This window comes from Letharia lupina, assembly GCF_014066315.1.
Source record: "Letharia lupina isolate WasteWater1 chromosome Unknown contig_12, whole genome shotgun sequence".
NCBI lineage: Eukaryota > Fungi > Ascomycota > Lecanoromycetes > Lecanorales > Parmeliaceae > Letharia > Letharia lupina.
Genome location: NW_023502981.1, coordinates 792479 through 818004, shown reverse-complemented (window position 1 = coordinate 818004; position 25526 = coordinate 792479). Strand labels below are relative to the sequence as shown.

At 50.0% G+C, this 25526-nt stretch overlaps 9 protein-coding genes across 9 annotated transcripts; 4 read left to right on the top strand and 5 right to left on the bottom strand.

Annotated features, from left to right (window-relative positions):
• Positions 1-1640: 1640 nt before the first annotated feature.
• Positions 1641-2023, bottom strand: HO133_001275 (uncharacterized protein; the record flags this gene model as incomplete). The annotated part of the gene is made up of 2 exons (XM_037292205.1): positions 1641-1933; positions 1990-2023. 2 exons carry the CDS (start codon positions 2021-2023, stop codon positions 1641-1643), a joined length of 327 nt encoding a protein of 108 aa, XP_037151624.1.
• A 295-nt stretch (positions 2024-2318) lies between these two features.
• On the top strand, positions 2319-4361 carry HO133_001274 (uncharacterized protein; the record flags this gene model as incomplete). The annotated part of the gene is made up of 2 exons (XM_037292204.1): positions 2319-2516; positions 2589-4361. The coding sequence occupies 2 exons, from the start codon at positions 2319-2321 to the stop codon at positions 4359-4361; spliced, it is 1971 nt and encodes a 656-aa protein (XP_037151623.1).
• Positions 4362-4822: 461 nt separating this feature from the next.
• HO133_001273 (uncharacterized protein) lies at positions 4823-5338 on the top strand (the record flags this gene model as incomplete). Its single annotated transcript, XM_037292203.1, has 1 exon — positions 4823-5338. One exon carries the CDS (start codon positions 4823-4825, stop codon positions 5336-5338), a length of 516 nt encoding a protein of 171 aa, XP_037151622.1.
• Positions 5339-8947: 3609 nt separating this feature from the next.
• On the bottom strand, positions 8948-12709 carry HO133_001272 (uncharacterized protein; the record flags this gene model as incomplete). Its single annotated transcript, XM_037292202.1, has 3 exons — positions 8948-10372; positions 11626-12273; positions 12317-12709. The coding sequence occupies 3 exons, from the start codon at positions 12707-12709 to the stop codon at positions 8948-8950; spliced, it is 2466 nt and encodes an 821-aa protein (XP_037151621.1).
• A 901-nt stretch (positions 12710-13610) lies between these two features.
• HO133_001271 (uncharacterized protein) lies at positions 13611-14441 on the bottom strand (the record flags this gene model as incomplete). The annotated part of the gene is made up of 1 exon (XM_037292201.1): positions 13611-14441. One exon carries the CDS (start codon positions 14439-14441, stop codon positions 13611-13613), a length of 831 nt encoding a protein of 276 aa, XP_037151620.1.
• Positions 14442-15490: 1049 nt separating this feature from the next.
• Positions 15491-17104, bottom strand: HO133_001270 (uncharacterized protein; the record flags this gene model as incomplete). The annotated part of the gene is made up of 3 exons (XM_037292200.1): positions 15491-16243; positions 16293-16834; positions 16897-17104. 3 exons carry the CDS (start codon positions 17102-17104, stop codon positions 15491-15493), a joined length of 1503 nt encoding a protein of 500 aa, XP_037151619.1.
• An 843-nt stretch (positions 17105-17947) lies between these two features.
• Positions 17948-19621, top strand: HO133_001269 (uncharacterized protein; the record flags this gene model as incomplete). Its single annotated transcript, XM_037292199.1, has 3 exons — positions 17948-18140; positions 18294-19387; positions 19544-19621. The coding sequence occupies 3 exons, from the start codon at positions 17948-17950 to the stop codon at positions 19619-19621; spliced, it is 1365 nt and encodes a 454-aa protein (XP_037151618.1).
• A 242-nt stretch (positions 19622-19863) lies between these two features.
• Positions 19864-21319, bottom strand: HO133_001268 (uncharacterized protein; the record flags this gene model as incomplete). Its single annotated transcript, XM_037292198.1, has 4 exons — positions 19864-20093; positions 20150-20309; positions 20450-20824; positions 20981-21319. The coding sequence occupies 4 exons, from the start codon at positions 21317-21319 to the stop codon at positions 19864-19866; spliced, it is 1104 nt and encodes a 367-aa protein (XP_037151617.1).
• A 377-nt stretch (positions 21320-21696) lies between these two features.
• On the top strand, positions 21697-25204 carry HO133_001267 (uncharacterized protein; the record flags this gene model as incomplete). Its single annotated transcript, XM_037292197.1, has 2 exons — positions 21697-21883; positions 21939-25204. 2 exons carry the CDS (start codon positions 21697-21699, stop codon positions 25202-25204), a joined length of 3453 nt encoding a protein of 1150 aa, XP_037151616.1.
• Positions 25205-25526: the final 322 nt, after the last annotated feature.

Genomic DNA, 25526 nt, shown 5'->3' with positions numbered 1-25526 from the left:
GCAACGGAGTTGTCGTGCGGTTTTCATCCATTCGAAAAAGAATCTTAGCTTTCAAGAACGACGTGCGGCCGATCCCAGGAAGATACACGTCTCGATCTGCGTTCCACACTCGTAGGGCCTCGGTCTACCAACGTCAACGCGTCCTTGAAATGGCCTCGATGCATGCAATGTTGAGCGACTCGGTGGCAAACATCTGCAGCTCGATGATGTTCGTTGCCAATAGTGGATTGATATTGCCCAAGCGCCCTTTTATGCAAATTTTCACTGTCGTCAGGCAGGCCCAGTGGAGCGCGGACATTGCCTAATGCATGCAGGAAACGGACGTCCTGGTCCACAATCAGCTAGGATACTTCGGGCTGTGATAGTAGAGGACGGATGTACGCGAACGATTCTTTGTCGTTGGGGCCAGACGTGGCTTCTCTCTCTTCCAGCCGTTGTCCTAGGACCAAGGATGCCTGCTTCAAGTCACCTAGCAGCCAGTGCGCCGTCCCAATGTTGACTAGCGGAAGAGCCCGCGTGTATCCGTTGTTTTCTGACAAGTTCTCATACACGGAAACCGCTTTTAACCAGGCTTCAATTGCTTTGTCATACTCTCTTGCCATTATCCAGCCAATCACAATTTCGTTGTACGCGATTGCGAGCTTTATCCTGCTTGCCTCTCTTCCGGGTAACCTCTTTTCGGATTGCTAGAGTGCCTTGCCATGCTCCAGACACGACTGCGGATCATTCGTCTCAGTAGCAACTGCGCCTAGTCCGTCGTGTAACTCCTACAGCAAGTCGTCTAGATCTTCGCTTGGGTGTCTCTGGCAAACAATGTATGCCCGCTCAAACGCTGCTTTGTTCGCGTGGGAGTTACCACGCTCATGCTGCCACCTGGAGGGCATAATCACTATCATGCTTGGAGATACTGCAACTTACCTGCCCGTTTCCTTCCGCAGTGATGCTCGCTTTAACTCAGAGCCCCTTTCCAACGGTACAATACCCCCTCATTGAGGGTTTCCAACGCCAATGATATGCGGAAACAAGCTTTGACACGCCTCCCAGCTATCTATTTTATGCTTCTTGTCCAACGACACTTCTGGCCAGGCGTCATCTAATAGCGAGATTGAGATAGCGCCTATTTCTTGATGTCGAGCCCGCACTGTATCCTGAAGTATACGATGGACCCATAGCTTCCCAATGCCTACTCGGGTTAGCTCTCATTAGAACGACGCTGCAGGAACCGTTGTTAAGAGTAAGAGAAGGTAGCATAGAACGAATCTCGAATTTTCTAGGTGACAATTTGTAGTCAATTGAACCACAAATAATCGTCCTGGGGGACTTTTTTCCCTGCTTTAGACAACCTTATTCTGTTGCGCCGCCCCCCCTCTTTGGCAACTGATTTAACTGTTCTCTCTTTTTCAACAACCTGTATCGTGCGACATAGAGCTTCAAGCTGTACCAAACTGTATCTGAAAGCAAAGAACGCATGATGCTGTAGCGATTCAATAATGTATCTTTAGGTTGTCTGAGCAGGGCAATGACATTGGCCATCCACACAACCAATCGTTCTCTTTTGCACGAGCCCTTATATAAAAACACCTGAACTCCGGTGTAGTGCTCTGTTTTCATGTCACTCCAGCGATTTTCCTTGCCATTCCTCACATCATATCAGCTCCGTCACTCCCTCCGGTCCCCACTGGCTTCTCGTGCACACCACCCTGTGCAATCCTCGTCTCCTCGCTCGTTCCTTCCCTCTCCGCCCGCCTCCTCCTCTTGTCCAAAAGGTTCTTTTTCCGCTCAGCCAGTATTGCGTTCTGCCGCGCTGACACGCCAGTCAACCAGTAGCCGAAACTGCCTCCCGCAGCGGCGAAGACGGGGTAGGCCCAGAGAGATTCTTTATTGAAAAAAGGACGCATTTCAATGCCTAGTTGCCAGAGGCGGACCGCGACGCCTGCAGAGATGTTAGGGCTGGTGCGAGACGGGGCGAAGGAATGGGAGGGGGACTACCGAAGCCGGACCAGAAGAGGATTTTGTGGACCATTGTGGCTGTGGATTGGGTTGGCTTAGACGTATGGAGCTTTGGAGAGGTTCACAAGATAGAGATCAGGGGCGAATAGGGCTTAAATGGATCTAAATGGTGCCTGAATCGCTGAGCTTGTGACTTTTGCGGAGTGAGCTCGTGTGATGAAGTCTTGGCGGCAGATATCTGCCGCGATTAGCGCGGCTTGGCAGGTAATGATACCAACGGAGGCATCTCCATTGATTCCTACTTGAAACCCCTGTCCATTTGCTTTGCAACTCTTACTACACCTCCCCAACCCATGACAGTCGCCATCATGGCGTCTGTGGATACCATAGGCAGTAAATATGCGCTTGAAGATCCAGAATTTATCCCGCGCAAACGATTTAAGACCTCAGAGCTTCCATTCAACGCGGCACAGAAATCCACGATTGATGGACTCTTGCATACTATCAAGAAAAAGGGCGAGTATGATTCGTTGAGGAAGAAAGTGTGGTCGCAGTTTGAAGAGAGCGTACGTCTTTGATGTTATCTCCCAAGGCTGTGGTGATTGGCCGAGCATGTTTGCTAACCGCCAGCGCATTAGGCGGAGAAGACGGCGTTCATAAACCAACTGAATGAGCTTGCCGAAGCAGAGATTGAGCGCGACCCATCACTTCTATCTCGTGATCGTGGGAAAGCAGCTACCCTCATGTCTGGAGTAGTCGACCGCAGCGACATCTACAAAAGCGTCGAGAAGACTTTGGACGCGCTAATCGCCAAGAACATCAATCACATCCTTCAGGCAGGAAGGGAAATCAGACGAGCCGAGATTGGCGAAGATATCGCAGCTGCGGAGGAGAAGCGGGGCAACAAAACAGACGAGGAATATGCGAAAGAAGCAGTTGTGCGAAAAGAAGAGAGAGCTAGGGAGAGGAAAAGGGAAGATGCTCGCAAGCGAAGGGAGGAAGAGAAAGAGCGTCTACGGGCAGAAGAAGCTAAGCACATGAAAGAGATTGAGAAGCTTCAGAGCCAAAATGAGCGGAGAAAGGAACGTGAGGCTGCGCGAGCGGAGAGAGAAAAGGCCGCAGAAGAGAGGCGCCGACGAGATAGGCCCAGAGATGACTATGAAGCAGAAAAAGGCAAGGAGAGGGAGAAGTGCGAAGTCCAAGACCCCGACACAGTACCTCCAACGCCAGTAGCGCCACCAATGGACAACAAAGCACTCGAAGAAGCAGCGCTCGCGCTTCTTCTCCAAGAAGGCCGCGAATTAGCTGCGAAGAATGGCCCGCCAAAGCCAGAGCCAGAGCTCTCGGATTCAGAGCCTCCTCATCGGAAACCACACGTTTCGCCGCCCAAAGGCCCTGCGGCCGATCGCAACAAGGTCCCTATCAAACCCCGCCTCGGCTACAGCAGCACACCCCTTCGTCATGACTCGGGCACACCCATTCCACCTCCTCAACCCGCGGGTACACCCCGCAGCCGCAGTCCTTACAGAGCCCCATCTGCACGTCATGACCGCTCTCGGTCTCCTGACCACGCTCGTCGCCATTCTCGGTCCTATTCCTACCGTGATGATGACGCTCGAGCTCAGGCAGATCTAGATCACAAGTCGATCTACAAAGCCCAGATGCAAGCAAAGCGTGACATAGAAGCCGAGGCCTTCAAGAAGCGCGGGCGCAGCGAGCGTGACGAGGGCGAATATCGAAGCCGGAGCCCCTCTCGAGCAACAGAAAGAGACCCCGGCAGAGACAGGGACAAGGACAGAGAGCGCAGCAAGCGCTATGAGTACGAATACAGCCGCGAGGATAGCCGACACCAGGATGAACGGCCGAGAAGCAGAGATCGGGAGAGGGAGAGGCCGCGATATGAGGAGCGCGAGAAGGCTTACACTAGACCGAGGAGGGAGGAGGCGCCAGAACACATCGATCGCTATGTGCCTGGTGGGGCTGCACCTGCAAGAGAGAAGCGTAGAAGTACGCTGGATAATGGAGTAGATAGGGATGACAAAGAGAGGAGTGTCCGGGAAGACACCAGGGATCGAGAAGCAGGCAACAGAGACCGAGATCGAGACCGAGATACCAGGGACCGAGATAGCAGCTACAGAGACTCCAAGCGGGACTACCGCGAGCGCAGCTCTTATCATGACAGAGATCGCAATCGCGACCGAGATGATTACGACAGAGACCGATACCGGGATCGGGAGCACCGAGACCACAGAGACAGAGACCGGGACCGAGATCGTGGTGAAGAGAAGAGCAGAGGCTATGAGCGAGACAGGGACAGGGAGAGGGACGGGCGTGAGGAGCGACCATATACGAGGCCGAGGAGGGAGCCGGCGCCAGAGAACATTGATCGCTATGTACCGGGTGCTGGTTGATGGGTCATGGTTGATGTGAGAGGAACCTTTGCAGGCGATTATTGGATATTCTCATTGGGTATGATATTGGTATGATAGTCGATAATGAGAGCCACGCTTGCCCATCCATGCGCTGTTTGATGTTAAGTTAAGAAAAGATTGCGAAAACTCCGAATCAAACGGTTGAAGTGCTACGTTTCAGGCGTGTTGCCAGAAAAAAGTGACACTTGTCACAGACTTTTCCTTAGAAAATCGTCATTTTGCCTGCAAGGATATCATCTTCTATGCGTTCAATCCTTTTATTCACTATCCTTTAACAGGAAGAGTCATTTTTTTCTGGTCGATACCCACAAAAATGTGCGCAAATGAAAAGAAACAAAAAAGAAAAGAAATGAAGTGAAGTGAAAAGAAAGAGAGCTTTCTCCCATCGGGTTTTGGAGGCCTGGATGCATGACTTTTGCTCGATCCTCTTACAACAACCCATGGCTTTCTGTCCCGGTGAAAGAGGCCTTTACGTCCTGCAAGCTCAATGCACGGACGTCCGGCTCCTCGGGCAAGCTGCCAGACAAGAGTGGCATTCTGAGGCACGAGATCTCCCCCGGATCACCTCGATGTTGGATATCGACCCGGAAAAGACAGCCGTTCGTAGTCAGGATTGCTTCACAACAAGAGTCAAGCGACTAGCCAAGGTGTTTCCTCGCCCGCTGTATACAACGTTCCACGTACATTTCTACGAGCACGACGCAGCCAACACCTTCGATGAAGTTGCTGAAGGGAAGCCGAGCTCACCGGTACCACCACGTCAGCGGAGCATACCCATCTCCCTTGGAATGCCACGCTGGCGCACCAAACCTCCGAAACCAGCGCACACTGCGACCGCTACCGTCACCACCGCCCGTATACCGAGCGAGACAAGGCTCAGCGAACCGTATGAGCCGGACGTTCGTCCGAATTCGAGAAAGTTGCGAATGGAACTGCGTGGCCACAAACAGGAGTGAAGAGCCAGGTGTCGGCCATGTTGCAGGGTTTCGCCGAAGATTGTCAATACCGATATGCGGAGGAGGAGAGGGTTTGGACAGCGTAACCATAACAGAGAAAGAGGAAGAGTGCGGCATCGACGAAGGCGATTGTAGAGATATTGATACCGCTGGCGGAGACGGCCGGATCGGATGCGTGCTACTGGGTGTCTGGATTGCAAGGAGCGGCTTTGTGAGTTGGGGCACATTGCGGGGGTGGTCTATACCTGCAGTACTATCGAGCGTGATCGTTGGAGCGCGACCTGCGCGATTCCTAAAAGGGCGCCGAGAGCTTGTGCAACCGCGGAGCTCGACGCTGCTTATGAGCTCCAATATGGGACGCCTGTCCGTCGGTCATGCCCGAGTTGTGAGTAGCAGTGTGTGTTTTGTGACCCTACGCGCTCATGTGCCTTACGCTTTCTATAAGCCTACTCCTGATATAGCCCTACTTGTCTTATGATCCCACGCGCTCTATAAGCCTGCTCATGATATGTCTCTGCGCGCTTTATGCTCCTAATCTCGCGTGTTGGGTCTCGTCCGAACCTACGTGTTTTCACCCTGTGATAGCTACGCCGACGCAGGGTTAAGTCTAGGCGGCAAAGCGAGAGGCTCCTCTGCTCTGCTCCATTTGCTCCGCTCCATTTCGGAGCGAAGATCTATTTTGCTTCGTCTGCTCATCTGCTCATCCGCTCATCCGCTCATCTGCTCATCTGCTCATCTACTTGCTCCTCTGCTTTTGCTCATTGTGTATCTGCAGCAGGAGATCTCGAGGGATTTGGGCCCCCGAACGTTTAGGAGATCTCGATCGCTTATCTGCGCATCTGCTCCGCTTTATCAAATTTCGCTCTGTTCGAAACGATATACGTCAAGTGAAATTCAGGCAAAAACAAGAATAACATGTATGATAGGTCTGGCGAGGTTATAAAGTATCACAAAAAGCTTCTTTGTTGTGGACTAATATATTTCATTGTACAAGTACGTTATAAAGGTCTCTACTTGCGATTGTTGCTCTTCGTGCTCGACACAAAGTCCCGAAGATAATACCCATTCCCATTCCCACACAAACATGCTGTCATGATCAGGGCAAGTGCCGTATATCTGCTCGTACGTTGAGCGACACCTCGACCGCGCCGGGTAAGCAGATACGAAATAACGCTGCATTTGAGAATATATTCGACTGTTGAAAAAATGTACTAAAACCTCTCCCATTCATTAATAGCTTTCATAGCAAAGAGCACAAAGGGGATCGACTTAGGCGAGTAAAGATTATCTTTCCATCGAGGGCTAATACCATTTAGAAGTCCATCGAAATGTTATACTTGTAGGTGGCCCAGACATTTTGTGTGTGCGAGACAGAGACTTGCTGTGTATGGCTGTCAATGTTAATCATGCACACTTTCCAACCATTCGCGTTTTCCAAATCCTGAACCCTTGCGCGCATTTCTTGAGCGGAAAATGCCCAGTAAGGCTCGAAGGCTGCCATAATGGTGTCAAAGTTATCGTTTACAGTGGTGTTGGACTTGACGGCGGCATCATACCACTGATTGAATCCTGGCAGTGGCTCTCTCTTGTATCTCCGTCTGTATTCGTTGACGGCTTCTTATGAGGACCGCGATTGCCGCTTTGTCATGTCTCAGAACTTCTGATTCGCTTCTTCCACAAGTAGCTCGATTGGATGCATAGCATTCTTCGTCAAGCCAAGAAAGCCTGTCTCGTCTGGTATTAATCTAAGAGGAGAGTCGGCGTGAGCCATCTGGAGGTTTAAGGGCAAAGCAGATGTGAAAATTGAAGCCTAAGATGGCCGTGGTATACAGAAAAAGAATGAAGAATCTCCGGTCTAAGTGTCGCTTCAACGAAGCCAACCACAGTCACCTGGACATGCCAAGAAGCGGTAGCGGTAGAGTGGCTCAAGACCGTTGGAAAGTCGAACAGGAAAGGGGAAAATGCGCAACGGTTGCAACAGGCATGGTCGACGTCTTCCTGTACAGCCTCTCTACCCATTTGTGTGTTGGCAATGGAGTTACTTGTGAGCTTGGTAGGCGAAGAGGCTCAGCTGACTGTCCCATACGTAACCAAAGTCTGTCAGATCGAAGCTAGGCACGTTGCTTTGTCGCACGGCGCTGGCGTTTCAAAGCCTCATATCAGGACATGTTTTGTGCTATGACTGTAACAAGGACATCGAAAACTACTCGTCAAACTAAATGGAGACGGAACGATACTCCGAGACGAGGTTTGAAGATGGAAGTAAGGGACGAGATGGAAACGAGAGGTCCGTGACTGCGAGACTCGTAAAACAACAACGATATCGCCTGTAGATGAAACACTTATCGCCAGGCTTCTTTGCTTGCGTCTCACCCTATATCGATCAGATTGACATCGAAGTCCTCTGCTTGAGTCTGCCTTTGTCTTATTGTGGACGTTTCAATATTCCAAAGGGCGAAAGCTACTGATGATGGGATGAGTATCTGAAGAAGACGATGTTGGGAAGGTCGATTGAAACGCGCTAATCCATCTGTCTCTAGCGCAACGCCAAGCTTGTTTCAACTTCTTTACTGAGGGAAATTTCTCCGACCATCCATCATCCAGCAATGTTCTTTCGGTTCGTATTCGTATTCGCCTTTTTTGTATAGCGTTGACTACCTCTAATCAATATAAGTGAAGTCTAGGAAATTTATATGAAAATTGTCACCCTTCTATGGCATCGCGCCTGAACTGTAGGATTCTATTCAGCCATAGAGCCCCTGATCCGGAAGGCAGAGAGGACATGGATGTCACCGGTGAGTAATGATGGAGACAGTACCGTAGAAATACTCATCGATTCTCCACGCGTACCAAAAGCCGACCTCGAGAGATGGACCAAACAAATGAGGCGTGATGCGGCCACGCCTTTCCCGATCAGCACATGTCCCGACGTGCGAGAAAATACGGCTGCATGAGAGCTACTTCATAGGAAAGTTGGTCCGTATGTAGCGGAGGTTCCGCACCATACTGACTGGAGGCGGAGCTTTCTGGCTCTCGGCAAACTTCAAATCCACCGGATGCTGACGCGGCGTGCATGGCACAGCGGCTAGCTGGAGATTGTAATCGATGCAGAGATACTATGACTTTGATGAGATGCTCGTATCGAGAATCCTTTGTGTTATGGGGAATAATCATAGACTGTTCCCATCGGGTTTCAAGCCGACGTAGGAGTGCTATAGCTGTGAGGTAAAGAACTGTGGTGGAGTCGATGCTACTTGCTCACAAGTGTACAAGGGCGGAGATAAGGCCACGCAGCGTATGTACCATCGTCCTGTAGCACTACGCGTACGACATAGTGGAGGAACGGTCATAATTGAAAGTAGATTGAACTTACTTACTGTGGCAAATTGAGACGGTGATGGGAGGTCTGGAAGGTGATACGGAATTCTGCCTCGCATAGGACGTTGAGCCGTCTTCTCCAGGCTCGGAATGGTTAAATCGGAGGTATAGGAGGGCATATCAATCGAAGAGAATACGCCTGGTATCCTCTATCTTACTGTACACGGAGTAAGAAAGCCCTCATTCAGCCATTCGTTGAGCTTCCAAGGAAAAACCGCTCCATCATTCAGGTCAACCAATCGTCGCCCACATGTACGCAACATAACTGCCGACTCCATCCGCAGGATCGTACATTGCACTTATTTTCGTGATCCCTTTGCCGTTAAGGGCCACCTTATAGTCAGAAATGATTCCATTACCATTCGGTGATCCCAGCAATGGCCAGAATGCATTATCAAGCGATGTATCTTCGGGCGTCCATGACTGGACCTGTCCCGCCGGAACACCTGCCAAGGCCTCTTCGATGATCTCGTTGGTGTATGCGTTGTTGATGTTGCTACGAAAGACGTATCTCAAGCCAGAATAATCAGTCGTCCCAGGCGTGACAGTCTCACAGAACCTCGTCCATAGCCGCCAGGCGATTTCGGACCAATTATCTGGGCACGCAGGCCGGGTTAGGAGGTTTTGCCTGTCGTTAAAGGCTGCAATGATGACACCGTCCACAGGGCTAAATTGGTTTGTGAAATCAGCATTGGGAGAGTCTCCCTTCGGCCAGGTCACCGTTTCGTAATAATAGTTTTTTGCAATCCCAACCCCCAAATCAGTGAAGAGTGGTCGAAGGGCTCTAGGGGGAAGTGTTAATTGCGGAACTTGGATATCGTAGTTGTCTTCAAAGGTACAGAAAGGTGCTCTATCGGCACCAGTCTTGGCTTGCCAATTTTGGTAATAACTGAGCCCGCTCGGTGCATACTTGGTCCAGGTCGGACTGTGGTCTACCCGAGGAACAAGCACTTTTGTGCCCTGCTTAGATCGGCGTCCATGAACGGTTCGGCCTTTTCTGTTGGGATCCCAAAAGTCTAGATCGGTTCTTTCGTTCCTTGGTTCAAGGCTGACGGGTCCATTGCAAGAACAGGCGCCGCCCTCTAAGCCGCCCTTTAAATATTTGTAGTAGTCGACCGGGTTGATGGCCTCGCTCACGGTCAGATCAAAGTTGTAAGCTGCATTTATTGGCACTCTTGCAGTATCGTCGCAACAGAATTGACCTGCCACACATTCACAGCCGCCGCCTTGCCAAGTACCCCAACCTGCCTCGTCGTTCTTCGCTTTGCCATTTGATACAGGCGTACCTCCTGGGGCGAATATTTGTTCTAGAGTCAGATTTTGCACGCAGATGAAGATGTCCGTGGCACTGTCACTACCCCCGTCGAAATCGAAGACAGGGTCTGAGATGTCAAACAGAGCAGTGGAGGTGGGAAGACTTAGAGTGGTTGTGCTTGTAGAGGAAATGGTCGTGCTTGTTGTTGAAGGGGTGAAAGGAAGGGGCGATGGATCAGAGTCTGATGTAGTTTTCCAGGTCAGTATCTCTCTTTGCGGACAGAAAAATTGAGTCATAAGACAGAATCGAGGAGTATTGGAGCTGGAAACATGTTCTGAGACCCTCTTTTGTGCCCGGATCAAAAAAACGAAAGGGTAGAGAAGACCTACTCGTTGGGTCACCTGTCGTAATTAATGTAGTTACTGTAGCGAAAGCAGCTACTGCATTACACGCTCCACTGGCAAAGCTTGTGGTAGTCGTACCGCTACCGCTGCAGTCTGTAGTGGCTGCGGAACAATTAGTAGTGCAAGAAGTTGTTGTTGCTGCTGTTGCCGCTGCACAAACTACCTCGCAGTCGGTGACGACCTTACTCACGCTGCATTCCTCCTCTACTGAACTGGGAGTAGGCACAAGATTGTTTCCCATGGTAATGGTTGGCCAACTTGGAAAAGGGGCAGGCGTCGGTGGGGGATAGATCTAGATGACTTAGGTAAATATTATTCGAATTGGAGTATGACAGTACTTACTGTTGGAATTCAGCAACTCAGCCCTGTTATGCTTGGCATGAACTATAAGTAGCAGTACTCCTCCATAGAAAAACAACAAGCCGTCATCAATTTCATCAGGTTATGAGCCCGGTTTGACGAAAATCGTCGCCACGACGGCTTCCTTCGTAAGGGATTACTAAAGGTATTCTTACGTCGTACAATTAAGCTACAGAGTAGAGGTCCCGGTCGACGTCCGCTGCGTTAACACAAGTTGCAAATCACTACCTCTACGGCTTTTTCAGCGCATTTCCACACCTCTACGCATATCCTACGATACGATATCGACCACAACACTGTTAAAGGCAGAATATTGAGGGGCTTAAAGGCTTAAGCCAGGATACAGAGGAGAAAAGTGGAAGCGCACCAGACAAGGCAGCTAGGGGAGGACTCGACAGTTAGAAAGATGTCAGATGCCAGTGTCAGATGCCAGTGCCAGAGCCAACGTCGCCTGTGCCCGATGCCAGTGCCAGAAGCCCGTACATTTCGAAGTCGAATCAGTCACTCTATATACCCTACAACACGCCACAAAGTCCTCTACGGAGGTATTCGACAAGGCAGTTAGGGAGGACAGTTTAGAAAGAGGCATGAAGGAACAGACACCCACTCAAAGCCTACAAACCAGTCACTCGATATACCCTACAAGCACTCTTCTCGATTTCCCTACGAACGAACGAGGTTTACAGGTTTAAGGAGGCTTCAAAGCAGGACACAGGCAATTGATTTATGGAGCTACAGCTACAGTCCCAGGGGGGAGCAAAGTAAATAGGTCTTCGCTGCAGGGGAGTGTTGGAATTCAGCAACTCAGCCCTGTTATGCTTGGCATGAACTATAAGTAGCAGTACTCCTCCATAGAAAAACAACAAGCCGTCATCAATTTCATTACTTACACCAGGAGTTCCCATGCCAAACACTATGATACCTCCACTATCCGCTCCAGGAGGGCAGAACAGGCAGCCCGGTCCACCTCTGATGAAAGGGTATGAACCGGGAGGATGAGATCCATCGCTTGTGTAGATTACGGTATTCGACGGAGGGTCCGGAGTGATTGACGAGACGACCGAAGCGCTTGGATTATAAGACGTGGTGACAAAAACCAGTAGTGCTCCAGCGGATTGGCTTGAGGGTGCCTTCGCTGAAGACGTAATGACATGACCCGGTACTGCCCCAGTGGATCCGGTTGAGGTTGCCTCCACAGGGTCTGAAGGTGGCAAATCTGGAGGAGGCAGCTCTGGTTGCCCAGTGGGCTGGTTGAAAGGCGTCCAAGCAACTCCTCCCGGACCGATCTCGACTGTGAATGTGCTACTCTGACTATTGATAGATGTTGTTGTGATCGTCGATTGGAGTGTCGCATATTGAGAATACGTAGTTGGCACAAAGGTCTCGGTAATGACTGTCGGGGATCCGCTGAAAATTGTTGAGACAGTAAGGACGGTGGCCCCTGATGGCAGCGTCACGGAGGAACTGGCTTGGAGTAGTGGGTTGGCTAGATCGAGCGAGTTGCCTACTGGAGCAGGAAATTGAGCGTCTCGGATGCACTGATGACGGATCTCGCTTACTCGAATAGTTGACTGAATTTACTACCACCCATCCTCCCCAATAAGGTGTTGACCCCAGTACGCTTGCGTTCAAGATTGATTGGAAGTTGTCGGTACAAGCTGATCCTGATGGACTACCAATGCCCACCACACTCGTAGTATTGAAAAAGTAGCCACCATCAAGAATATAAAAGGTGTTATTGTTGGGTCTAACGGAGGTTGCTTGCAAGTGGGCGTTGCAAGCGTTGCCAGTTGCATTGGCACTTTTGAGTACATTTGCAATGTCTGAAGAAGATGGATCTGCGGATGAGCGTGGGAAAGTGCATGTTGGGAGCACAGATCTTGTTGGTAGAACAGCTGAAGTAGCCTTACAGCTCTCAATGATAGCTAAGAAGGAAAGTAGAATGAGAGAAGTAACGAAGGTAAATCGCTCCATGGCGATGCTAGCAACAGACAGATAGGTTCTGCCCGTAAAGACAGTGTATGAATGAAATAAGAAGAGGAAGACAAGATGGAAAGCAATATCAACAGCATCATTGTAGGCAATGACGCGGCGTCAAAGTGCCCTGGTCCTTACATGTTAATTCCAAAACAAAGTTAGCAATTAAGGTGAAAGAAGAGACGGGCAGTAGATTGGTTTAAAGTCTCAAGAAGGTCGATGAAACAAATTGACAGCAACGAATTAGTACAGTAGTAGTGTAGTAGTGGAGTAGTATGAGGCACAGCATGATCGTTCTAGAGGAAAAGGCAATCCGAGAAGTCAGGCTCGGCTCCTCTTGGCATATTAGTAGTCATATTAGCTCCTCGTATCATGCTCCATCACCGTTTCAAACCCAAATCCGCAGTCAATCGAGGCGACATGAACTTGCAAAGCAAAGTCAAAGCCAGAACACTTCCATACTTCCCATCTACCGTCTCGCATCTCGAAACGACGATACTGTAGAACACTGCTTCATTGCTCGCATCTGGCACGCAGTTAGGCCTAGACTCGATGAGCTCCCTATTCATCACCAAAGAAAAAAAGAAGAAGAAGAAAAAGAAAAAAACTTGTCTGGTGGAAGGTGACAGCGACGAATCCGATGTTTGTGAAAAAGGGACAAGCAGCCTGTCATCGATCTAGGGGCTTATTGGAGGAGGCACCTCGTCGCTTTCATCGACTGTCCAGGGGAGATTGCAACTGCAGCTGCAGCAAAGTGAGGACGATTGGCCAGTCCACATTCATACTGCCATTGCTTGCCTCTGAATAGAACGGGGATTGATTGCAGGGGAAGTATCTGTCTTGTAGCTTGTTGGACATCTCGTATGAACACCTCATTATGTACATATAACCGACAGCATCAAGATTCGTCTTCACTACCCAAATATTCTTCAAACGCCTCATTGTACTCTCTCCGCCTTCTTCCCCTGTCGCCGTCACGGAAGACTACAGCTTGCATTGCACGTTTCACACTCATGCGGAATACGCAAGCTGAACGCATGTCCTCAACTTCGAGACTTTTCTCTCTTGACAGATCCTCCTCCTTTGTCTCATTGATACCATGTGCCGTCGCGGTTTCCTCGTCCTTGCACACGAGTAGTACTCCCCGCTCTCTCCAATCCTTGTGATCAGCTACGATAAAGAGATTGCAGAACGTCTCTCTCAACTTAAACAGCCCCCTTTCCCTAACATGCCCATGCTTCGGATGGGGTTTCGTATACTCGGGTGCCAATACATCCGATTCGAGCATTGCGAGCCGCTCGCACAGCCTCTGATGGAACGACACCACCTCCGCCATGTCCACGGGCGGGTAGAAACGCATAAACTTGCCAAAGAAACTATCGAAGGAAATGTCCCTCTCCCTATCCCGGTGCGGAAACCACTCCCTATACACAAATTCGAGAATCTCAACATGGACTATAGCGTTCACGGAGGTGTTGCAGTAGATAGGGCAGTCCTTCCAGCAGAATTGTCTGCAATCGTCTGGATCTAGCTGGGCGATGGTCTTGGCGACTCGTTTGTGAGATTGGTTTGGGACCTCGAGCATTTCTGAGCAGGGACTGATGTTTTGGATGATGAATGGTCGAAGCCAGGATCTACGTTGGGCCTCGTAGTGATATTCTTCGGCGCATCCGCGAAGATGTTTGGGATCTTGCAGGGCGGCTTGCATTGCTGTTAATGGTTTTGCCATTTTGGCGGTGGAAGAGCGATCCGGATGAGCGATCATGCAGAGAGATTGGAAGAGAATTGCAATTTCATTGGCTTCATTTAGCTTCAAATGTCTTGGAAGTTGCAAGCGACGGGCCGATGTTCTTCCGCTTTCGGCCTGAGGTAAACGAAAACCGTCTCCAGGTCTATTCATATATTCAGCCAACTTGGTAATAGAGCCCCATTGTCCGACTCTTAGGCTAAAGATATCATGAATCTTAGATTAGTTGACTATAGGATTGCCTTAAGAGGCTTGGGGAGACCTCGGTCAGACTGGATTTCAGCGTTGTATCCCATATCTTACTCGTATTGACCTGCCAGAATCTAAAATAACTACCTACTTACAATGAGACACGGTACTAAAAGGCCTGGATTTGAAAACACTAGGAGAGTTCTGCCTTAAAAGTGATTTTAGCGGTATACATCGACTGGATACCGTATCTGAGAGTAGGTAGGGTATATCGTAATAAGTAAGACTCTAAGCTTGATTTTATGCAAGTGGAAGTTGGCAAACAGACGCACGAAGAGCGAGACGGTGGACCTACTTGTAATGCCAGCGTTTCTGGGTTCTTCGGAGTAAACCTGCGAGTTGTGGTTGTCGGCATTATAGCTCTCCATTGCGTCACCTCCAATGATCATTTTGTGCCCCTCCAAAGGCTTCTTCAACTAGCTCCACTTGTTCTGTCGCTTTAAGAGCAAATACTAGTACCTTTCTTAGGCCTCATCCTTGCTTGGTGAGTTTGTTTGTTGATGTTGCAGTGTAGATGGCTATTGTACGGTGGTAGCTTTCCCTGCAGGGTATCCGTTCGGATTCACGTCTGGTGATACTGGGGTAACATCAAGAGCATCATTTTGTTTGTCAGCACACAGAACGAGGAATATAAATTCCTTGATCTACGTGGGCATGCATCCTATCTTCTCGACATGCGCGTGAATTCTCATGTAGATCCTGCATATTAGAAAATATTACTTCTGCGAGGCCGAAGGTTGCCAGATACCCTCCAGTCTAAAGCCAATGTCTGACGTACCATTTCAGTTGATTGTCACCCTAATCCCTTTCGAATCCAACCTCGGAGACGTATTCAAAAAGTCATGCTTCAGCTCCACATCGCTAATGTCTGTCTCAAAAAGCTCCAACCTAAATCTTCCAGGCGCAAACACTGCCGCAAGCGTCAGATATAACTCACAATAAGCCAGATTCAGCCCTGCACATTGGCGACTGCCCCTACTGAACGGAATAAGGTATTTGCGCAGTGACGGCTGCTCTAAAAAGCGTTCGGGTCTAAAGGTGCGAGGATCCGGGAACAAGGTTGGATTGTCATGGAGGAGGACAGTTGTCATGCCTACAGGCGTCATAGGAGGGACTGAGTAGCCATTGCATTGGAGCACCGTGTCGGGAAAGAGGCGTTGCATGCGATGAGACACGCCGTAACCGATGCGGAGGGCTTCCGTTATGACGGCGGTCAGGTAAGGAAGCTGTTCGAGCTGTTGCCACTGCGGTGATGGGCCGGTCTTTGACATGAGGTTTCCGAGTTCTGTTTGTAGCTTCTCTAGGACTGGGGGATTGCTGATCAGGTAAAATGAGGTGACGCCTAGAATGTGACCTGTGGTAACGGTGCCCGCAGCAATGATGGTCTGAGCTTCGTCTTGGAGGTGGCCTGTTTCCTTCTCCTGAGGCCGGACTTCATCATTTGTAAGTACATCGTAAAAAATGGTTTCTTGTCCGATGGGTTTTTCGCCTCTGGCAAGTCCTTCCTTAGCTTCGATGACTTGCTGGCGAAATCTCTGCAACATATCAGCATGGTATTTTCAGGTGTCGGGGAAAGAAGCAGACCCGCTGGAATTCGAGAAGAGTCATCATCTGGGGCTGAACTACTTTCACGAGCCATTCTGGCATAGCCTTCATCAGCGGCATCATCCAGCCGAACTGCTTAAGGATATGACCGTTCTCAGAGACGCCCATAATGAGTTTGTGCCAGTGTGGCGAAAAGTCCGGATCATCAAGAAATCCGTACGTCTGCGCGAACGCATACTGTCCAATAACATCCCCAGTCAGACATGCATATACGTCAACCAAGTTGACGTTCCTGCCGGATCCTTGAAGGCCTTCGAACCGTGAGACTAGCTTGTCCAGGACGGATTGGATGCCAGGTTCGAGTCTGAGCAGGGTGGTTTTCGACAAATAGTGGGCAAAGATGCCTCTGCGAATGCGGTGAAGCTCATGGCTTTCTGTTGCCAAGAATCCGGTCTTCAATCCGAACATCTTCTGGCTCCAGCCATACTTCATACTCCTCTTCTGTTGGTTTGGATATATCTCATCGATCATTTCGGGATCATTGATGTGTATTTCATAAGGACTGATTCGGACGATGGGTCCTAAACCGAGTCAACAGATTTGACTTTCCTTTTCGTGGTCGATGCCTTGATCAGATGCTCACCATATTTATCATGCATCTCCCAGATCTTCCAGGTGTATCGGCCTTTCTTGACAACATCGTAGTAGAACTCGTACCAGAGACTTGCGGCAGCGAGCTTTGGCCCAGGAATCTTGGAAAGGGGATCAAAATACATGCGATAGACATACAACCCGAGGACGTAAAAGACAGAGAAGACAGACAGCAGTTTGAGCAGGGTTGATAATTCCATAATCGATAAGATTTAGGATATGTAGGAGAAAGAAGATGATCTTCTCACACGAAGATTGACGAACAGAGGTCTAGATTTTGGTATTTACGCCTTCTCCTACACCTGGCTAATAAGACTCGATTGTCTGCCATGGCAAGAGCGGGCGGCGGGAAGGGGGGCCTTTAAGTATTCCCTCGATTCTAGGCGCATGCTCGAGGGATATGCTAGACATGCAAGCGGGGCATGATCGTCGATAAGCCCCACCACGCCAGCACATGTTGTGGAGCGGCACATACTTAAATGGGGCAAGACGTCTCGAGAAAAACTCCGTGTTTGCCTCAGCGGCTGAACAGGATCTTGATTGTCAAAGATTTGTGGTGGTGACTCCATTGTTAATGTGCTTCCAGGCCTAAAACTTGGATTTCGAGAGAAAGCGCCACTTTTGGTTTAGCGTGCCATGAATCAATTTTGATCCAATCATCCAAGCCGATGATTCATTAAGTTGTAGGGCTGAGTAGTGTAAACCTACCTTAGGTGTTACTTAGAATAACTCAACAAAGGCTGAGTTACTTCTATACTTCTTCTCCCTTCTCTCCAATATATCACGGTCCAGTCCAAAGACCACAGATATCCCTCGTCCCAAGCCATGTTAAATGGCAAGAGGCTGTCCATCTCCAGTTACAAAATTGTACGAAGGTCTCCTCTGTGAGGAGCATATGTGTTATTCTTCCCTGCTCCAGGCAGCAAAGTTTGCCCAATACCAATAATGATCCCATTGCACCCTCTTGCTCTAGAGGCAAAATTCCCCTTCAAATGTCAGTCACCCTTTGTAGCCGTATACTCTGTCAAATGAACCTCAACTCAATGGCTGCCAACTCAAGAAAAGTCGTCGTGTTCAGTGGTGGTTCGGCGGCGAATAGCTTGGTGGATGTCTTCAACGAAGTCATAGAGAAAAACAACTGTGCCTTGACTTATGTTATACCGATCAGTGACAACGGTGGTTCCTCCAGCGAGCTCATTCGAGTGTTTGGAGGGCCGGGCATTGGGGATGTCAGAAGTATGAAAAATATTCTCTTTTGGTCTCGATGCCCACTTCAAATTGGGCATTGTATGGTTTTATAACGGTTGACTGTGCAAACTTGGGGAAAATCATATAAATAGAAGCCGTGCGTGCTGTTCAATGTATCTCTGCTTATGTGCGTCTTCCCAGGCCGTCTCGTACGCCTGATTCCTCAAACTCACGTTCATATTCTCAACCTCTTCAATCATCGTCTACCCCCTTCTTCCGACTTGGCCGCATCTGAATTCCTGACGCTTCTGACCGGCACATCACACCTCTACCATTCGGTACCGACACCGCAAGCAATGCTTATCCGTTCCATCCTCTCGCATCTTCACCTCGAAATCCTCAAGCGCAACCGGCCCCCTACCTCGACTTTCAACTTCCAATCTGCGTCAATAGGAAACCTGTTCCTCACCGGTGCTCGTCTATTCTCCGGCTCCTTCGAGTCCGCAATTTACCTTCTTGCAATCATGGGTGGCGTCGACGAATCGAAAACCGCTGTGCTGCCCGCTATCATCAGCAACTTCTCGCATCACATATCCGCTGGGCTCGCAGACGGAAGTGTGATAACCGGTCAGAACGCTATCAGCCATCCCAGCGAACCGACTGCGCTCAATAGTAATATCGACCATGCCAATCCTCTCGCAGATCTCAACGACGCCACGATCGAAGACGCAAACCTCCCAGGCTCCTTGCCAACGCTTCGCCAACCCAACATCCATTTCTCCAAGGGTTCCGAGGAGCCTCTTCCCGCACGAATTCAGCGGCTATGGTACATCAATCCTTACGGCCAGGAGATGCGGCCTTCGCCCAACCCCAAAGTGCTTGAGGCCATCAATTTTGCAGAAGGCTTGATCTACAGCATCGGCAGTCTCTACACTTCCATCGTCCCATCGCTCATATTGCAAGGTGTGGGCGCGGCGATTGCTCGTTCCGGCGGTCCGCGCTTCAAGATCCTGATTCTGAACGGTAGCCTCGACCGCGAGACGGGTGGCTTCTCTGCCTCGGACTTCATTGCTGCAGTCGCTAGAGCTGGCGAAGAGAGTCGTGGCATCACCTTCAATCACGGTGAGGATGTGGAAAAGGAAATCTGGGCGAGGTATGTGACGCATTTGATCCATCTTGAAGGCGAAGGCGTGCCTCGAGTCGACAAGGAGGAGTTGGGAAAGTGGGGTGTGGAATGTGTAAGGCTGTACGGCAGGAAGGCGGAGGGTGGAACTGCGAGGTATGATGGAAGAGCGGTATGTATATCTTTTAGGCAATTTCTTCTCTGTTCGGATCACTCCTCCGGTTGCAGGACATGTTCCGGGAGCAACAGGCTTTTGATACACCTTTGTCCGAGCTGTCTCATTGCTTGGACTCCTGCCTCGAAGAAGAAATACTGACTCTGAAATCAGCTGGGGCAGGCGCTGGGGGCAATATTGGGAAGGAGGGAGAAAGGGGAGAAGAGCAGGAGGAATACACTCGAAGGATGAGAAGGAACGTAGAGAAGAGGGGATTGGTAGACAATGTTCTTCGCATGCAACACGGTTGTTGTAAAAAGAATATTCTACAACCTATGCTGTAGCTCTGAAGGAAACAATTTCAAGCGCATAATGCTTCCTAGCCAGCTGGTGGCCTCCTAAGGGTATCTCTCATAGCAATGACTCGCTACGCTACCGTAAAAACGCCAGTGTAGATGCAAGAATGTTCTTTTGCGTCTTCGACGCTCCAGTCCTCAGGTATAGTCCCCATCAACAGCCTTTCCTTTTCCCTTGTTGATCCTACTCTTCGTCTTAAGCTTCATCGCAAGCGGCACCACATTGTGGTTCTCTTTGCCGTGATTACTTGGTCTCATGACCTTCTTCCGGCACACTGGACACTTGGGGATGCCTTTTCCGGGTTCGGCACCCTGATTTTCACCAGCTATCAGGGCTTCCATGAGACATGCATGGCAGAACAGGTGACCTTGAAGAAGACAAAATTAGTGTTCATACGGGAGACTGCCCTGAGGAATGACGTACCGCAGTGGGTAGCTGTCAGATCTTTCATGTTCTCCATGCAGATAATACACTGTAATGTGGACAATCTCACGGGCTTGTTGGCCTGTTCTTTCTGTGCCTTGATGGTAGCCATGCGTTGCTGCTCAAGAACTTTGAAGAGGCCTGTGTCATCGTCTACGTCCTGTGAAAGGATTAGCCTCTCTCCTTTTAGACAGATTTTACGTTCAAATGCAAGTTGTAGAGGGAAAATAGCAAGACGAGAGGTCAAAGCCTCATTTGTGCACCCGGAAAATGGTTCTTGCAACTCCTGTTTGTACCTACTCTAAGATCGACCTCCTCGATTGTATGTGCCGCATTGCTTGACTGGGAAGCCTCGGTCTTCCTCCTCTTGGCGGGATTCGATGGGACCGAAGACGTGTTTCTGGACATTCGTGAAGGCGGTTGCCGACGTTGAGAGTTCGCTGGCGGCATGTTTGGTGGAGATGAATCAGCGGTGAGGTCGACAAAGTCACTGAGATCCTCGGTATCGGGCCAAGGCGTGTCTTCTCGATCGGAGCTGGAAATGGCGGATGACGAGGACCAGAAATCCTCAGAGACGAAGCTAGTGGGACGCGGTGGTGCTCTAGAGGGAGTCGCGCGGCGAGGTGGCGGAAGAGCTGGTCGACCGGAAGAGTTGGACGCTTCACCGAGTGGGCTCTAAAAAGATTTTCGGGTCAGTTTTCTCCTTCCAGGCCGTATTCTGAGCAATGAGGCAGCTCGAAAGGACAGTAAGAATCACTTGCTCCCAGACCATGTCTTGGAACCCGCAGAACAGTCGGGTACAGTAACACCTTGGTCCGAAGATATACGTACCGCTTGAAGAGGAAAGTTGGGCAGGTCAAGGTGTGAACGACTTCGATTGACGGTGGTGGACAGAGGATGTCGAGAGGATGAAGATGAAGATTTGGTAGAAGCGGTGGTGTTATGGCCCCGCTGTTGCTGATGGGACTGAGAATTTGGCCAATTTATGTGGTTGAGAGGCTGCGAACGTAGGGAGTTGAAGTTTGGAAGTGGCAAGTGTTCAACGCGATGTCTCGGCTCACTGCCCCATGATTGGCCGAACATGTCGTTCATGTCGTGGTTTGAAAAGACATCTTCTCGGAGTGTAGGAGACCAGACATCCTCATGGTTTGAATCATCTGAATCCTCCATTGGGCGATAGCAATCACTCTTGCTGCAAGCGAACACTCTTGGATTTAGCAAATGGTCATGCCACTTTCTCGGCAAGGTGGTCCTGCTGAAGGCGATATGTGTATGGAATGTAGCAGTGGTAATGGAGGCTTGTGAACAGCTTTGTGAGCCTACGAATGCTTGCCCAAACCATACAATCGCCTCCCAGAGAGCTGTGACACGGTAAGACGGTGCGAGGGGCACCATTCACCAGACTGTTCTCTGATCTGGGCGGAATGAAGCCGCATGCACGGAAAGTCGGCGAAAATGTGACGCTAAATTGATCAAATATCATGTCCATATCGCAACACATTTCGATTGACGTGATGGCAATTGCACATACGAGATGACTGTCAATAATGCTTTGCTCCTTGTGTACCAGGCAAAATGGTCTACTTCGGGCACACTTAGTCCATGGCTTCCGTGCTCACATCCCACATCCAGCAGTCTTTGCCTTCAAATGCAATCCGCCTCGGAGGCGACAATATGCCATCGAGGTCGGATCAGGTATATCCCTTGAGAAAGGGGACCGTAACAGCCTATCTTGTGAGTGCTACGTCCAATGTATCTTCGGATTGGTCAGGCTGACATTGATTCGTAGTGAATGCGACGCCACGATTTAACGAGATAGGGGTTCAGCAGCTTAGCAGTCATGTCCATCCTCAGATTTTCTCTGGCCCGCCAACGACGCCCCCACAGCATCTGATAGACCTCAGTAAGGACCATCTTAGCAGGCACCAACTGTTGGGCAAGAACCAAGAAAATGCGCCTCCAATCGCCTTTGATCTACCTGCCCTCCACGGCTCCACGTTGGACGAGCATTTTTACAAGTTGGGCAAAGACGCCTCCGAGCCATATTACAGTCAAGCGTTGGACTACGCACGTGCAGACCTTCCTAGAGCTCCGAGGACGTGGGTCAAGCAAAGTGGATGGACAAAGTACAATGAAGATGGCTCACATGTAGTAGTGGAAGCACCGCAGGAGGAAATGCTGACCTTTGATACTGAAGTCATGTGGAAGGAAAGCTCGTTTGCCGTAATGGCCTGCGCTTGTAGCAAGACGGCATGGTACGCATGGCTCTCTCCCTGGCTCATGGGGGAGTCTGAGTCGGATCGGCATCTGATACCGCTGGGCAATCCGGACCAGGCACGTATCATCATTGGACACAACATTGGCTATGACCGGGCACGAATAGCTGAAGAATATGACGTGCGACAATCGAAGAACTTCTTTTTGGATACCATGTCCTTACATGTAGCAGTCAACGGGATGTGCTCTAGGCAGAGGCCGACTTGGATGAAACACAAGAAGAATAGGGATATGCGAGCCAAAATCGCCAGCGAAAGCAATTCTGTCGAGCTATCGAGTTTGCTGGAAAACAACATCCTAAGCGAAGAAGAGGAAGAACTGTGGGTCGGTAGGAGCTCTATCAATTCATTGCGGGATGTTGCTAAATTCCATTGCAATGTAACCATTGATAAAGCGCAGCGCGACCAGTTTGGAGAACTTGATCGAGCTGGTGTTCGAGAGAAGCTTGATGAGCTGTTGGACTATTGCGCAGCTGATGTCGCAATTACCCATCGCGTCTACAAGAAAGTGTTTCCCGGGTTTCTGGAAGTCTGTCCACATCCCGTTAGCTTTGGTGCTCTGCGTCATCTATCATCTGTCATCCTACCAGTCGATAAGTCGTGGGACACTTACCTGGATCGGTCAGAAGAGACCTACATCCGACTATCGAAGGCAGTGGAGCAGCGACTCAGTGATCTCGCGGATCGTGCGCTGGATTTGAAAGGCGATCCAGGTAACTACAGCAAAGATGACTGGCTTGGGCAGCTAGATTGGTCAGGTCAAGAGATCAGGATGGTCAAAGGAAAGAAGAAAGGGGACCCACCGAGACCAGCAGCGCGGCAAAAGATGCCTGGCATGCCGAAGTGGTACAAAGATCTATTCGCAACGAATGAGGCAAACCTCGCTCTGACAGTCAGAACACGTATCGCACCATTACTGCTTCGCCTGTCATGGGATGGACATCCCCTCGTTTGGTCGGATAAATATGGGTGGACGTTTAAGGTGCCTGTTGCGTCAGCCGACAAGTATACTGATAAACCAGTGGTCGATTGCAACATGATTGACGAGAAGAACTTGGACATCCGAGACGACAGGAAGCATCGATACTTCAAGTTGCCTCACAAAGACGGGCCGCAAGCACGGTGTGCGAGTCCGTTGGCCAAAGGCTATCTGCAATACTTCGAAAGCGGAGTTCTTTCTTCGGAGTTTTCTTACGCAAAGGAAGCTTTGGAAATGAATGCGTCTTGTTCGTACTGGATCAGCGCAAGGGACCGCATTCGGTCACAGATGGTGGTCTACGAGAAAGATACTGTGGGCATACACCAGGCAAATGCATCAGAAGATCTTGGCTTCATTCTTCCGCAGGTCATTCCAATGGGAACAATCACTCGCAGGGCCGTAGAGAATACCTGGCTGACAGCAAGCAACGCTAAACGGAATAGAGTTGGTTCGGAGCTAAAGTCGATGATCAGAGCTCCTCCAGGATACTGTTTTGTCGGTGCCGATGTCGACTCTCAGGAGCTGTGGATCGCAAGTCTTGTGGGAGATGCGCAGTTTCGCCTTCACGGAGGCAATGCAATTGGCTTCATGACCCTCGAGGGTACTAAAGCAGCAGGTACCGACCTGCATTCAAAGACAGCAAAGATTTTGGGGATTTCCCGCAACGATGCTAAGGTCTTCAACTACGGCCGTATATATGGAGCAGGCCTCAAATTCGCTTCGACGCTACTTCGCCAATTCAATCCCAACCTTTCAGAAAAGGAAACCCAAGAGATCGCAACAAGGCTCTACAAAGAGACGAAGGGCACCAAGACCTCCCGGAAAATGCTCAACGAACGCTCGTTCTGGCGAGGGGGAACGGAGTCCTTCGTTTTCAATCGGCTTGAAGAATTCGCAGAGCAAGAGCGACCCCGAACGCCAGTTCTCGGTGCTGGCATTACCGAAGCTCTAATGCGCCGCTACATCAATAAAGGCGGCTTCATGACCTCCAGGATCAATTGGGCCATTCAATCTTCAGGGGTAGACTACCTTCATCTCCTGATCATCTCAATGGACTACCTCATTCGCCGTTTTAACATCGATGCACGCCTCGCAATCACTGTCCATGATGAGATCAGATATCTGGTCAAAGAAGAGGACAAGTATCGTGGCGCAATGGCTCTCCAGGTCGCGAATGTGTGGACACGCGCCATGTTCTCCCAACAAATGGGCATCAACGACTTACCTCAGTCTTGCGCCTATTTCAGCGCTGTTGACATTGATCATGTCCTGAGAAAGGAGGTAGACATGGACTGTGTCACCCCGAGCCATCCCGAGAAGATTCCGCACGGAGAGAGCGTCAGCATCAATCAGCTACTCGACAAAGGATCGGCCGCCTACCTTGACCCAGCCGTTGTACCGAAGAAGCCAATCGATCTAGACCAGCACCCCTACACACGCCGTCCATCCGTCATGGCCGAGCTACGTGAACGTACAGATGTTGACTACTTGAAGGCGCAAATCTCCACCGATGCCAAGGAGCTCAATGAACTCATCAAGGATATCTCGAAACGCTCCTCTAAAAGTACGACGGCTTCTCCATACACGGGAAAGCCATTCGCAGGGAGTAGCAGCACAAGAAGTAAAACCCCTGCGTCCATTTACGCGCAGCCGCAGGAACCAAGACTCGTTGATGCACCCTATAGCTACGAGGGCGTTACACGATTCTGGGAGTCGGCGAGTACCAAGGGAGGGCAACATGGGAAGCCGTGGATCCGGACGCAGCTGACAGGAAAGCCGATTTTGAACGACAGGCCGTGATAGATATGTGCGTGTGCTACTAGCGAGGCGTTATGGATAGGGCATGTGTGATATTGGGACATGTATATAGTCATGACATGTGGCGTTGCATGGAAGGATCAAAAGATATAGATAGACATTGGTATGTACTTGTACAAGTGATGAGGCAACGGCGTTGCAGAGCAACATTCAGGTGCAGTGTACAAACAGACAGCGCGCACGTCCTTCAATGATGCATGTATATTCTATCATTTCATCAAATGCTTTGAGTTGAACTTTTCAACATCATACCTAGCCCAACATCAGATCACGAGCCGACGTTCCCAAATGAAATTGCGAAGCA